Genomic DNA, 15,566 nt, shown 5'->3' on the forward strand with positions numbered 1-15,566 from the left:
GAGAAAGAGAATGAGGAAACAAGCTGTAAACCCAAATAAAAATGGGAACAAGATCTAAACATAAAGATAAAGAATGAAACATGGGAAAAGCTATGCTCCGGAACTATGAGAAATACAATAAACACGAGGTTACGCATGATACAATATAATTGGTTACACAGGCTATACACCACGCCACAAAAGTTAAATAAATGGGACCCAACAGTATCAGATAGATGTTTTCGCTGTAAGAAGGAAACGGGAACAACAGTACATGCAATTTGTGCATGTGAGAAAGTGAAAAAATTTTGGGAAGATCTAAATCAGGAATTAAATAAAATCACAAAAAGCAACATACCAAAAAATCCAGAGATCTTTCTTCTAAGTAATATAAGAAGTATAGAACTTGGACTTGATTTGGATGGAGCACAAAAAAGATTTATTATGATAGCCTTAGATGTAACAAAAAAATGTATTATGTCAACCTGGAAATCAGAAGATAGCCTGAGAATACAGCAATGGTACATAGAAATGAATAAATGTATTCCATTGGAAAAAAATAACATATAATTTAAGAAATAACATCACAGTATTCAAACAAATTTGGGAACCATACATGGAATACAACAGAGAAGTCCTACCGCGGACATCCACCACCTAAAATGTCAGAAGGAGAAGAAGACGAAATGAACTGACCCAGTATGTAAAGGTAGATGACACAATTTTCTTGTTTATTTTCATTGTGTGAGGACATTGTTTAATGGGTTTAATGTATCATATATGTTGAACGTTGAGTGGGTGGGGAGGGGGGGTGAAGGAGGGAGGGAAGGGATGGGGGGAAAGGGGAGAAAATGACACTGTGTATATTCAAGAGGGAAATGTTTGTGTGTATTTTGGTTAGTATGGTTCATAGTGTGAAAAATAAAAATTTTTTAAAAAGTCCTAGACACAGTGGTCCCCTCTTTCAATGACATTAATTGGTTGTGTCAGTATTAATAAGATGAATATCCTTCCTAAATTCTTATACATTTTTCAAGCAGTACCTGTTTTTGTTCCCAAATCCTTTTTTGATTCATTGGATTCTATCATATCTTCTTTTATGTGGAAAAACAAATGCCCCCATCTTTGGAAAGTCTTCATTGAAAATATTTTAGAAAACAGGAGCTTGGCATTACCTAACCAGATTTTATTATTGGGCAGCTAATATTAGATACATTACTTATCGGATTTATTATAAGGAAAATTTAGGTGCATTAATTTAGAAATTAAATCTACTAAAAAATAATCACTTCTTTTGATATTTGGAGCACCTTTAATTTTTTTCCAAATTAACTGATAATTTTGATGTCAGACATACACGGTTTCAATTGAGGAAACATTTTTGGTACCATAGATTTTTATTAATTAGTCCTATTTTTGGTCATTCCTTTTTTATCTTCAGTTCAAAGTAGCAGTTATCATCAGTGGTTAACTTTAGGTATTCAATCTTTTTCAGATATTTTTACTAACCAAATTTACAATGCCTAGAAATCATTTTTTTCCCCTATTGACAAGTTAGAAGTTTTTTGAATTCTTTAATTTTGAAGCTCCTTGAAGACCTCAAACATAATATGATAGGGCTGATTTATAATTTTCAACCTAATTATTAAGGGTGGTATCTGGCCTTTATGATATTTAGTTAAAGGACCTTGATATTGGGGCATGATGAATGTCAAAATTTATGTGTAACATGAAACACTGCAGAGAAGGAAAAAGCAAAAACAACGGGAAAAAAGAAGAAAAGATGCCGGAAGAGAAAGGAGAAGGCCTTACCTGTATGAAACTGTGGAGAGAGGAACCAACTTCCCGAGGTTAGTGGCGATCCCACAGAGTCGCAACTTCCCGACCGTGGGACTGCAAAAATGGCTCTCTGAGCCAAACAGAAGTATGCAATGTGCACACGAAGGAAAAGGAAAACACCGATGGGAGGGGGGGCCCAGCTGTGGAGTGAACTTACACAGCACGACCAGCTGAGAGATGCCTGACCGCAGGGGTCTCAGCTGGAAAAAGAGGAAAGCGACAGGAAAGGGAGTGATAAGAAAGAAAAACAGCAACAGGAAGCCCAAAAGGTAGTTAGCCCAGAAGAAGAGGACCAACAACAAGAAGCTATGCAAAAAACACCCAACAAATTGAGGCAAGCAGCTCAACAAGAAAATCAGAAGAGACAAGGAAGAGAAGTAGAAGGCACAAACACAGGTGCAGACACAGAAGAGAAGAAGAAGAAGCTCTGCACAGAGGAATAGAAGGTAAAATAGATGGACAGTATATAGATTTAAAAAATTTCAAGAACAAATGAAAGCATTAAATGAATGGTTGACATTAGAATTTAGTGAAATGAAAAGAAAAATTAAAAGTACAGAAGAAAAAGTGAATAGAATAGAGCTGGTCATGACAGAAATAGGGAAAAGATTAGAAAATGTGGAAGAACGAGAAACGGCTGTAGAAATGGAAGTGAACGACTTAAGAAGAAAATTGGAAGATAGACAAAAAAGTTAAAGAGTCACAAGAGTTGTTAGCTCAGAAGATGGATATAATGGAAAACTATCGTAGGCGAAACAAGGTAAAGATAGTGGGCCTAAAGGAAGATGAAGAAGGCATAAATATGAAAGAATTTATAAAAGAATGGATCCCAAAGGTCCTGGGAATGCCAGAAATACAGGAAGGAATGGAAATAGAAAGGGCACTAGCTCCGAAACCACAGACACAGCAAAAACTAAGATCTATTTTAGTAAAGTTTCTGAGATACACGACAAGAGAAAATATACTGGAGAGGGCAAGGAATAAAATTAGAGAAGACGAAAAACCATTGGAATACAAGGGTCAAAAAATATTTTTTTACCCAGACATAAATTTTGAACTCCTCAAGAAGAGGAAGGAGTTTAACACAGCAAAATCTATCCTATGGAAAAAAGGCTATAAATTGATGTGAAGATATCCAGCTTAAAATATTTATCTTGGGTGAGCAAAACAGATTGTTCTTGGATCTGGAAAAAGCATGAGAATTTGCAGAACACCTGCAGGACAGAAGGAGAGATGAAGAGATGTAACAAGAATGAAGAACGATGACAAACTACATATAAAGATGTAAAAATAATACATAAGTAAGAACTAAAGAAGGGAAAGAAAAGGAAAGTAAGGGAGAGGGGAAAAAAGAAGAGGGTGAGCTTTGTTAAATGTGAAGATAAAAGTCTTTTCTAGAGGGGGTTGGGTGGGAGAGAATAACAGTCACTGCGAAATCACTTGATGCTTGCGAGCGGGTTCGCAATCCGAATGGAGAGGGAAGTTGTGGTTGCCTGACAAGGGACAAGAGGCAACTTAGAGGTGGGGGGACACTTGGGGTTAAGGGAATTTTAGATGTGGGAGTTGTTGAAGTATTTTATAAGTGTTGTCATACATTGAGTTCAAAAAGGGAAAACTGAGAGATAAAAATGGGGGAAAGGGGAAAGGTGGTGGTGAGGAAGCGGAAATGAGGTGTAAACAGAGTATGAGATGGCCATGTTGAACTATGTGATTATAATTATTAACAGAACACATGACCAAATCAAAAGAAGAGGCTATTAAATTTACTGAAAAAAGAAAAAATAGATATAGCATTTGTGCAGGAAACAGATCTAACTGAAGAGCAACATAATAAATTAAGGAGAGACTGGGTAGGGCACGCAATGACAGCATCATAAAATTCAAAACCCAGAGGAGTAGCTATATTAATCAATAAAAATGTACCAATCAAAATAGAGGAGGAAATAATAGATCCAGCAGGGAGGTATGTAATGATAAAGTGTCAGATATATTCAGAATTCTGGAATTTGATCAATATATATGCACTTAATGAAGAGGATCAAAAGTTTATGCAAGATATTTTTTTGAAGATTGTAGATATGCAGGGGAATATATTGATGGAGGGGATTTTAACCTTAATTTGGACCCAAAGTTGGATAAAACTGGACAAAAGACTAGCAAAAAGTTTAAAGTGCCCAAATTTATGGTTAAATCAATGCAGGAAATGCAACTTTTGGATATATGGAGGAGGCAACACCCAAAGGAGAAGGAATACTCATATTATTCAAGTAGACTTAAAACATACTCAAGGATTGACCTGTTCCTGTTGTCAGCCCATATTCAAGGGAGAGTAAGGAAAATGGAATATAAAGCTAGATTGCTATCTGATCATTCACCCCTGTTATTAGCAATAGAACTGGAGGACATCCCACCAAGAACATATAGATGGAGATTAAACTCCATGCTACTTAAAAGACAGGAATTTAGAGAATTTATTAAACGCCAAATTAAAATGTACTTTGAAATAAATACGGAATCAGTGAAAGACAAATTTATATTATGGGATGCAATGAAAGACTTTATTAGAGGGCAGATAATAAGTTATATAACTAAGATGAAAAAGGACTGCAATCGGGAAATAGAAAAGTTGGAAAGGGAAATAGTAAGTACAGAAAAAGAACTAGCAACAAGGGAAGATACAACAAAAAGAAGAGAATTGGCAGACAAAAAAATAAAATATGAAACATTACAAACGTATAAGGTGGAGAAGAACATTATGAAAATAAAGCAAATGTATTACGAGCTAGGAGAAAAAACACACAAAATATTAGCCTGGCAACTTAAAACAGAACAAGCAAAAAGAACGGTATTGGCATCAAGGAAAAAGGACAAACAAATTACATATAACTCAACAGAGATTAATGAAATCTTTAAGGAATTCTATGAACATTTATATCGAACTGAGAATGAGGGGAAAGAAGACAAAATAGAAGAGTTTTTAGCTAAAATTGAACTGCTGAAATTGCAAGAAGATGAGCAAAACAAATTGATAAAACCATTTGAAATAGAGGATATATAAAAAAAGCTGCCAAACAATAAATTGCCTGGAGAGGATGGACTCCCAATAGAATTTTATAAAACATTTAAAGAGTTATTAATTCCTCCTCTCCTGGAAGTAATGAACCAGATAGAAGAAACACAAAACTTGCCAGATTCATGTAAAACAGCAATAATTGCAGTAATACCAAAGACGGGGAAAGATCCACTAACACCAGCATCATATAGACCAATCTCTCTACTTAATTCAGATTATAAGATAATAGCAAAGCTATTAGCAAACAGATTGGCCAAATGTGTACCAAAAATAGTAAATCAAGATCAAACTGGATTTATTAAGAAAAGACGAACAGTGGACAATGTCTGTAAGTTCATTAATTTAATCCATGCAGTACATGGAAATAAGATACCAACAGTGGCTGTTGCTTTAGATGCAGAAAAAGCCTTTGACAGGGTAGAATGGAATTATTTATTCAAAGTATAACTGAGGTTCAACCTACCAGAAAAATATATTAATTGGATTAAAGCATTATATAAGGGACCATTGGCGAAGGTTACGGTAAATGGATGTGTATCGAATCAATTTAAATTAAATAGGTCAACTCGGCAGGGATGTCCACTATCTCTCTCACTGTTCGCTTTAGCAATAGAACCATTGACAGAATTGATAAGAACAGAAAATAAAATAAAAGGAATAAAAATAAAGGAGAAGGAGTATAAAATCAGTTTATTTGCAGATGACATCATAGTATACTTAACAGAACCAGAAATATCAATAAAAGAACTACATAAGAAATTGAAGGAATATGGAGAAATATAGGGGTACAAGATCAACGCAAATAAAAGTGAAGCGATGCCAATGAATAATGCGGATTGCAGAGTTTAAAAAAGAATCACCATTTAAATGGCAAAAACAAGCAATCCAATACCTAGGTATTAGATTAGATAATAATTTAGGCCACCAAAACAAATTAAATTATCAGCCATTAATGAAAAAAATTACAGGATGACTTAGAACATTGGAAATAATTGCCACTAACATTGATAGGGAGGGTAAATTGCATTAAAATTAATGTCTTCCCAAGGATACAATACCTATTTCAATCATTACCAATTCCCTTAACAGAGAAATTCTTCAATGAACTAAAGAGAATAATAAGGAAATTCTTATGGAAAGGGGGGGAAAATGAGGATAGCGCTAGATAAATTAACAGAGTGGTACAAACAAGGTGGTTTGCAATTACCAAACTTTAAAACTTATTATAGAGCAACACAATTAAGGTATCTATCAGATTTTTATCAAACAAGGGAAAAACCAGAGCTAGATAAAATAGGGGAGAAGGTACCAGAACATATACTTTATAAGTGGGATGAAAAACTGGTGCTATATAGAAGTTTACCAGTACTGCATCATTTACTCAATGTATGGAAGAAGATTCACGTAGAAAGGAAAAAAACAAATTACCAACTACCAAAATTATTATTGACGCAAAATCAACTAATCCCTTTCACAATAGATAACCTGTCCTTTAGAGAATGTAAGAAAAAAGGAATTAAAAGAATAGAAAATTGTTTTTTGGGAAATAATTTATTAACATTTGAACAAATGAAGTACAAATATGGAATAACTCATGGTACAATGTTTGCATACCATCAACTGAAAGCCTACTTAAAGGATAGATTACCAGAAGGAAGAAACTTTGAATATGTGATTACAGAAACAATGATAATAAAAAAATTTATAACGAACACGTACATCAAGCTGCAAGAGAAGGAAAATGATGAAATAAGCTATAAACCCAAACAAAAGTGGGAAAAAGATTTAAACATAAAGATAAAAAATGAAATATGGGAAAAGTTATGCTCTGGAACTATGAAAAATATAATAAATATGAGGTCATGCACGATGCAATATAATTTGTTACACAGGATATATATCACGCCCGAAAAGTTAAATAAATGGGATCCAACATTATCAGATAGATCTTTTTGCTGTAAGAAGGAAATGGGAACAACAATACATGCAATTTGGGCATGTGAGAAAGTGAAAAAGTTTTGGGAAGATCTAAACCAGGTATTAAATAAAATCACAAAAAGCAACATACCAAAAAAATCCAGAGATCTTTCTTCTAAGTAATATAAGAAGTAAAGAATTAGGCCTCAAACTGGATGAAACGCAAAAAAGATTTATTATGATAGCCTTAGCGGTAGCAAAAAAATGTATAATGTCAACTTGGAAATCAAAAGAGAGGCTGAGAATACAGCAATGGTACACAGAAATGAATAAATTTATTCCATTGGAAAAAATAACATATAATTTAAAAAATAAAGTCACATTATTTGAACAAATTTGGGAACTGTACATGGAACACAACAGAGAGGGCTTGTCTTGGACCTCCACCCCCTAAAATGATAAAATGATAAGAAGACAAAATGACCTGATCCAGTGTGTAAAAGTAGATGACACAATTTTCTTGTTTATTTTCATTGTGTGATGACATTGTTTAATGGTTTTATTGTATTGTATATGTTGAACGTTTAATGGGTTTGGAGGGGGGTGGGAAGGAGGGAGGGAAGGTAGAGGGAAAAAAAAGGGGAGAAAATGCTACTGTGTATATTTAAGAGGGAAATGTTTGTATGTATTTTGATTGATATGGTTCATAGTGTGAAAAATAAATTTTCTAACCATTCTACATTCTCTACTGCATGCATTTGAATCCTGAGCAGGGTAACACTCACCTGCAGAGGAAGGGTGACACACAGCAGAGCTGCCCACAATGTCATTAGGCCATATCCTTTCCACAACAAGGCCTTTCTCCCGTCTCGTTCAATAAACAGTCCCTGTGCAAAACAACAAGAGGACTTCAGCAGCTATGAATTGAATAGAACTGATTATTATCACATGCATCAAGATACAGTGAAAATCTTTGTGTGTTATCCAGGCAAGCCAACTCCTACATAGCAGTGAAACACGAAAGGTGGCAGACGCTGTGATTGGAGTAAAAACAGAAGTGTTGGAGGAATTCAGCAGGTCTCACAACATCCATAGGAAGTAAAGATATATAACTAACATTTTGGGCCTGAGCCCTTCTTACATCAGCAAGTGCAAGCATGAAAAGGAATCATGGTAAAGAGAAAAGTACAGGTAAACATTGCAAAATATCACCTTTTACCAATGAGGTTCATTCACAATCCTGATAACAGCAAGAAGGAAACTATCCTTCAGTCTGGTGATGTGTGCTTTCAAATCCATGTGTCCAGCTTGATGGGAGGGAGAGAAGAGTGTGACTGTGCTGGGATGGGTCTTTTAAAACATTTGCTGCTTTCCTGGGGCAGTGGGAGGTGCAGGCAGAGCCGGCGAAGGGAGGTCAGTTCATGATATGGCCAGTTCACAACTGTCCACAGTTTCTTTGTACTTATAGTACTTGGACTTCAAGTTGGTATCTAATAAGACTGATCTGCAAGATAAGGATGCATGGAGTTGGGGCTAACGAATAGGTTAACTAATAGAGAGCAGAAAGTTAGGACAAATGGGTGTTTCTCCAGTTGGCAATCAGTGGTGAGCAGAGTGCCGCAGGACTCGGTGCTGGGCCCACAACTGTTCACGATACACATTAATGATCTTGAGGAGGGGAGTATCAAAGTTTGCTGGTGACACTTAATTGAGTGAAAAAGCAAATAGTGCAGAGGGAGCAAAGAGTCTGCAGAAAGATCTAGAGATAATAAGTGAGTGGGCACTGGTCTGTCAGATAGAGTACAATATTCATAAATGTGAGGTCATCCACTTAGAAAGAAAAAAAATGGAATACGTTATTTTTTAAAATGATAAATATTGCACAGGTGGCGGGTGGGCTGTTGGTGACTTGTGGTCAAAGGACTCAAACCAGGCTGTGGACTGCTGGAGACCAGCTCAAGACTGGCTGAAAGTGTATTGGGATGAAAAGGGTGCTGAAGGCTTCTTGATCAGAGGTTTGGATCTGCAGCTCAGCTTGCCAATGGTTGAGACTTGTGGCAAACCAAAAGCAATTTTGTGTAATATTTCATCTGTTTTATTCCATGAAAATAAAGAAATATTGAATCTGTTGTGCAGAGAGACTTGGGAGTGCATGAGTTACTAAAGAGGTAATCAAGAAGGTAAATGGATTGTTGGCCTTGCATGAATGTAAGAGCAGGGAGGTTCTGCTGCATCTATTAAGTGTACTGGTGAAGTTGCTTCTGGAGTAGTTTGTGCAGTTCTAAGTCAAGAAAGGGAATACTTGCTGAGAAGGATCACCAGGTTAATTTCAGAGATGAGGTTTGCCTCTGAGGAGAGATTGAGTTGCCTGGATGGAGTCACTGGAATTCAGAAGAATGAGAGGTGATCTTACAGAAATGTATAAAATTATGAAGGGGATAGATAAGATAGAGGCAGGAAGGTTGTTTCCACTGGTAGTTGACACAAGAACTAGAGGATACAACCTCAAGATTGGAGAGTAGACTTAGGACAGTGATAAGGAGGAACTGCTTTTCCAAGAGAGTAAGAATGCATGGAAATCTCTGGACAAGAAAGTAGTGGAGGCTGCCTTATTAAATATATTTAAATCACATTTATGCAGAATGGAGGAATTAAAGGCTATGGAGAAAAGGCAGGGAGGTGCAGCTGAGTTCACAGACAGATCAGCCCTGACTTTACTGAATGGAGCAGGCTTAGCAGGCCTGCTTCTATTCCTATGCTCCTATATTTGGGGGAAGGAAGGCATTGGAGCAGAGAGTATAAAGGCCATAGCCCACAACTTTTGGTCCAATCTATATCCCACTAACCAGCACTTACACTGACCACTGATGTCAACAATAGGGTGGCACCTGCCCCCACCACGATGTATGGTATTGTCCAGTCAGGAATTCCGGCTTCCTGGAACACCTCAGAAGAATAGAAATAGATCTAAAGGGCAGAAAATCAAGAAAACCTTGGTGCTGAGATCTTCACTTCATGGAGACAACACAATTGAGACGACACACACTCAGTCATGGAGAACACACAGTCACGGAGACAACATATTCAGTCAGAGCAAACTCATGGAGACAACGCACACAGTCGCAGAGGCAAGAAAGTATTGTGAAGACAACACATTCAGTCACAGAGGCAACACACTGTCATGAAGACATTACACAGTGGGGGAAGTGATGCATAGTCAGAGGGACAACAGACACTCAGCAACGGAGGTAACACACACAATTATGGGACAACACAACTTAGTCACAGAACACAGAGTAAACATTTCTAATTTCACTATCTGCCTGTATCCTTGTCTATTGGTTCCCTCTGTCACATTTTATGCCTCTCTGTTGGACTGTGATTCTGCCTGTGTGTGGCTGTGTGTGTGTGTTTTTAGTTCTGCCTGTCTAGTGTTTCTGTCTGCATTCTGCCTGTGCTGCCATTGTGTGCTTCTCTCCCTGTGTTTATGTGTGTTTGTGTCCCATTTCTGCCTCTGTCCCTGTCTATTTGCCATTCAGTGACACAAGTCAGTTATGAAATTCCCCTCCTACTCACTGCATTGATGCCACACAACTGCATGGCAACAGTCAGCATGATGTTGGTGATGAGTTGCCACCGCACTGAGCGATCTTGGAATAGTTCCCGGGCAGTCTTCGCTCGCTCGCCTTTTGTTGCTGCTTGTTCTGCCTCCATGTCCTGAACCTCCTCACAGAAATCTCCCTGTCCCCAGAGTCTCCGGAGTGCTGTGGGGCACGAAGCAAACAGAGAGTTTTATGAGCAGCAGAGAAGCCGAGGTAGAAATCCAGGGACACCTCCCATTATATATTGAGGCAGATAGAGCTGAGAGCATCCGAGAGAGGGCAGGCCCTGTGTGAACTCAGCCGTGGATCAGTAACTTCCCACATCTCTGTCCCTAATCCTGCCTTCGACTTTAGATCAAATGGGTTTATTATCATTCTGTTTTAAGTTTTTCTTTTTAAAATACTTTTATTGATTTTGTAGAGAGAAATATTATGTTATAAATTGTCTACATATTAGTTACATAACTTTTATATAATGCAATACAGAATATGAATCATGAGTGATTTATACATTGTCTTGTACACAATGCTCAAATAAAATGGAAATTCCCTTATGAAAACTTCACCTCATATTCTAACATTATGACATATTCGTTGTTTGTTATCTAATTGAACTAATCTCTTCTACTTGTAAAGGAAAATAGAAAAAAAGAAGATCCCCTCACTTCTAATCCTACCCCCCCCCCCAACCGTGGTCACCAGCGAATAATATGTAAAGAATCGAGTCTCGGCTCCCAGACAATGGACAGGAAACCCCCAGCCACACACACCTATATGGGCCCATATCTTGTCAAATTCAATCTTGATCTCTTTAATGTTATATCTAATTTTCTCCAAACTCAAGCAAGACAGAACATCCTGTACCCATTGCATATGAGTTGGTGCTAAGCTATGTTTCCATTTCATCAAAATGCTTGCCTGGCTATCTCAATGAAGTAAAAGCTATTATTCTCTGTTTTAAGTTTAAACCTAATTTTAACTTCTCCATCACTGTCTCAACTATGTCTGTCCTGAACTCTAAAATTCCATCTCAAACCTCTCATCCTCTCTAACCTTCCCTGAAAGGCCATCTTTCGTGTTTACCCTGATATCTCCTCATTGGTCTTGGTGTCAAATTTTCTCAAGCAGAAGTCTTGTGAAGACTTTTCACTTTGGAACTGGGAGAACACTGATTGGACAGCATCATGCAACCATTTCTTTAAAAGGAGAGTAAATAGCTTGGTTCATTGTGCTCGGATCCTGTGTTAAGTTTCATTATCTGCTTCTGTGCACGTGCTGTGGTCACTAGATGCATTCATTGGGTGAAATCTTCAACCCAATTTGTCCATGCTGACTAAGTTGGCATTCTGAGTGAGTCCTATTTCCCTGCATTTGGTACATATCCTTCTAAACCTTTCCTTTCCACATACCTGCCCAAATGTCTTTTGTACATGTAATTGTTTTATTGGAGACATGCAGGAGACGGCAGACACTGGAATCTGAAGAAACAGATTTCAGCATTGTCAAGACGGAGAGGGTGCAGAGAAGATTTATAAGGATGATGGCAGGGCTCGGGGGGTCTGAGATATAGAGAGAGGTTGAGCAGGCTAGGGTTTTATTCCTTGGATCGCAGAAGGATCAGGGGTGATCTCAAAGAGATATACAGTACAAGATCTTGAGAGGAATAGATTGGGAAAATGCTGTGTTTTTGACCAGAGTAGGGGAAATTGATAACCTGACAAATGAGGGGGAGATTTAACAGGAAACTTTTTTTTTGTAAATCACTGAGTAGGTGTGTGGAACAGGCTACCGGAGGAGGTGGATGAGATTCAAGGTTCTTTTATTGTCATGTAATAAAATAGAAAATGTAATATTACATAAAATTTCCTTTAGTCTGACGAAAGGCAAAGAGTCACCATTAGTATTGCCTTCTGCCTTTACAGCAGGAGAAAGAGAAGCAAAAGAGAGTCCCTTCTGAGTTACTGAATGTTTGTGGATTTGCCTCCAGTACTTCCGCAGTCTCTACATCTGCACCCAACCCTTTTCTAACTATTGGTAACCAGAGCTCCAGATCCAAACCTCCAATAGGATTTGGTAGCCTTCAGCACCCGAAGCCCTTCGGAGACCTTTTTTTTCCTCAGCACCCTCTTGAATCCAGGTTCTGATACCTGATTCCCATGAGCCAGTCTCCATCAGCTTGCAGCCTGTGTGAGTCCTTTAACCACAAGTCACCAGTAGCCTACATGGGCCCTTCAGCCTCTGAGCCCCTCACTGATCCGCTGTTGTGGTCACCATCCTGTAGGATCATTTCCTAAGCTTCTCCTTTTCAACAGAGAATATTTACCTGGTTTCTGGTACCCTGCGCCACTCCACTGCTCCTCCTGAGTCTGCAACTCCTCGTGGCAGCACAGGTGCTACCATCTTGGGCACAGATCCCACGGATGCAGGATTTTAAATAAAAACACCACCAACTCCTTTAATAGGCCATTTAAAGCCTGTGCAGAGCCATCAGCGTTAGGACCGAATGGTAGGACCCTGCAGAGCAGTGCTGCGTCTCAGCTCCCTGCTCTCCCAGGTCCATACCTGAAGTAATGGTTCAGTTACAGCAGCTCTTGCAGCACTGCCACCTTTTTGTTCTATTGCAATGTTTAATTAAAAAGAACAGACAACTATTGAAAGGATGGGTAAAGAGGGATATTGACCAAATGCAGCCAGGTGGGACTAATGTTTTTGCTGTATTGAACTTCTTCCTCTTCTTCAGGAGTTCAAAACTTATGTCTGGATAGAAAAAAATTTTTTCACCTTTGTATTCCAGTGGCTTTTTGTCTTCTCTTATTTTCTTCATTGCTTTCTCCAATATATTTTCTCTTGCTGTATATCTTAAGAATTTTACTAAAATGGATCTTGGTTTTTGCTGCGGTTGTGGTTTCGGGGCTAGTGTTCTATGTGCCCTCTCTATTTCCATTTCTTTCCTGTAATTCTGGTCTTCCTAGGACCCTGGGGATCCAATCTTTTATAAATTCTCTCATATTCTTGCCTTCTTCATCTTCCTTAAGGCCCACTATCTTTATATTATTTCTTCTATTATAGTTTTCCATTATATCTATCTTCTGAGCTAACAGCTCATGTGCCTCTTTAACTTTTTTTATTAGATTCTTCTAATTTCTCTTTTAAGTCCTCTACTTCCATTTCTACGATTATTTCTCGTTCTTCCACATTATCCACTCTTTTTCCTATCTCTGATATGACCATTTCTATTTTATTCATTTTTTCTTCTGCACTCTTAATTCTTTTTATTTCATTAAATTCTTGTAATTGCCATTCTTTTACTGATTCCATATATTCTTTAAAAAAAAATATATCCATTGTCCTGCCTTTCCCTTCTTCTTCCATTTCTCTATGTTCTTCTTCTTCTTCTTCTTCCTCTGGGTTGGCCATCTGTTGTTTCCTTGTTTTCTTTTTGCTCTCTTCTTTCTTGTTCTCGTTGTTTTCTGTGTTCTCTTCCTGTTGCTGTGTTGCAGCTGTCACTCTCAGCTGTGGAGATCGACTCCTCAGCTGTTCCCCCCTCCCGTCAGTGTGTTTTTTTTCATGCGCGGTTGCGCACTTTTACTCGGCTCCGCGAGCCATTTTTGTAGTCCCGAGCTCGGGACTTCCACCGACCTTAGGGAGCGGGCTTCTCTCTCCGTGGCGGGCCTCCTCGGACAGGTAAGGCCTTCACCTTCTTCTTCCGACGTTCTTTCTTCTTCTCTTCTTCCCGTTGCTTTCGACTTTTCTCTCTTCGCTGCCATCTTCTTCTCACCTTTACTTTTACTTTGTTTTAATTTTTATTCTTGTACCTTTGTGTTTTGTGTGTTTTTTTTTCAACTTTTCCGCAGAGGGCTGGAATTCCCTGACCGGCCACTACTCCATCATGTGACTTCCCCCAGGTGGGACTAATGTTGGTGGGACATTTTGCTTGGTGTGGATAAGTGGGGCCAAAAGGCCTGTTTCCACACTGTGTGACTATGACTCTAGAGGCAATTATAGTCAATCATCATTTACTTTCAGCACCCAACCGGCCATTGGAACAGTTGATTATTTTGGCCCCAATCCTGAGCAGCATCACTGCTCCCACTCACCATCCACACACAAGTCCTTATCACCTCTGTCGATCAGCAAATATCTGGGGCTCTCTGGGAACCAAGGCAGCAGAATGAGCTGAATGAGGGCGGGGAGTCCACTGAAGGCCAACAACAAAGGCCAAGCTGATTCTGTCCCCAAAATCTCCCTGAGATAAAGACAAGGGTTAGAACAAACCATCAATGGGAACATAGTGTCCTGGGCCCAGAGTCTTCCAATCAGAACTATTGCAACATGATTTATTCAAGTATAGCAACTTACTGAAAATACTTTGCACAATGCAGGTAAATATACTTCAGTCACATACATATGAATGCAGAGGTAAAACACAAAATTCTGTGGACACCGTGATTGAAGTAAAAACACACAATGCTGGAGAGACTCAACAGGTCAAACAGTGTCCTTTATGTAGCAAAGTGATGTATCTCTGCCTTTGCTACATAAAGGACACTGTTTGAGCTGCTGAGTCTCTATTGTGCATTTTTACTTATGGACGCATCTTTATTTAATAAATAATTAACATCTGTGATTTAGAAAGTAACAGTCTCTTGACATGCATTAAAACATACACTGCTTTCAATTTAACTAATTTGGATACAAGTTGTTTCTTGTGCATAATCTGGGTGTTATATCTCCCCAGTTTATTTTCCTCTAAATTTAATTTCTGACCAGATGTGTGGCCATTGCATATCTATTCTCAGCTTGCAATAAACAGTGTTGGAAGGGTTTGTGTTAAGAGAGCAGAACAGGCCTTGGGGGTGGGAGATGTGCGCATGATATTTGTGAGTCCCTGTAGTCCCCTTGTCCCTACTTTTCAGAGTTTCTTCCATAAACCTCTCCACCAATCTGTTCTCTTTACATTTGTTCCCTCAAATCTACTGTTACCTTTTGACCAATACAGTTGCTTGTTCTGAGATCTCCTTCTTTAGAGTGATGTCAAAGATTTTCCTATGATTCTACCACAAGGTTTGGGAGGCTGGTCCATGTTATATGGAGAACATGCAAGCACCCAGCATCCACCTTTGGGTGGTCATGGTTGTCATGGAGGCACAGTAGAG

At 38.4% G+C, this 15,566-nt stretch overlaps 1 protein-coding gene across 1 annotated transcript in view; it reads right to left on the bottom strand.

Annotated features, from left to right (window-relative positions):
• The window catches only part of slc2a11l (solute carrier family 2 member 11, like), a 47,596-nt gene that overhangs the window by 15,486 nt on the left and 16,544 nt on the right, over nt 1-15,566 (bottom strand). Inside the window, exons 6-9 of the mRNA XM_069933045.1 lie at nt 14,508-14,656; nt 10,385-10,572; nt 9,665-9,775; nt 7,594-7,695 (exon numbers count right to left, since the gene is read on the bottom strand). Of these exons, the coding sequence (XP_069789146.1) occupies nt 7,594-7,695; nt 9,665-9,775; nt 10,385-10,572; nt 14,508-14,656 (550 nt within the window). The remainder of the gene's footprint in view (nt 1-7,593; nt 7,696-9,664; nt 9,776-10,384; nt 10,573-14,507; nt 14,657-15,566) is intronic.

This window comes from Narcine bancroftii, chromosome 4 (genome assembly GCF_036971445.1).
Source record: "Narcine bancroftii isolate sNarBan1 chromosome 4, sNarBan1.hap1, whole genome shotgun sequence".
NCBI lineage: Eukaryota > Metazoa > Chordata > Chondrichthyes > Torpediniformes > Narcinidae > Narcine > Narcine bancroftii.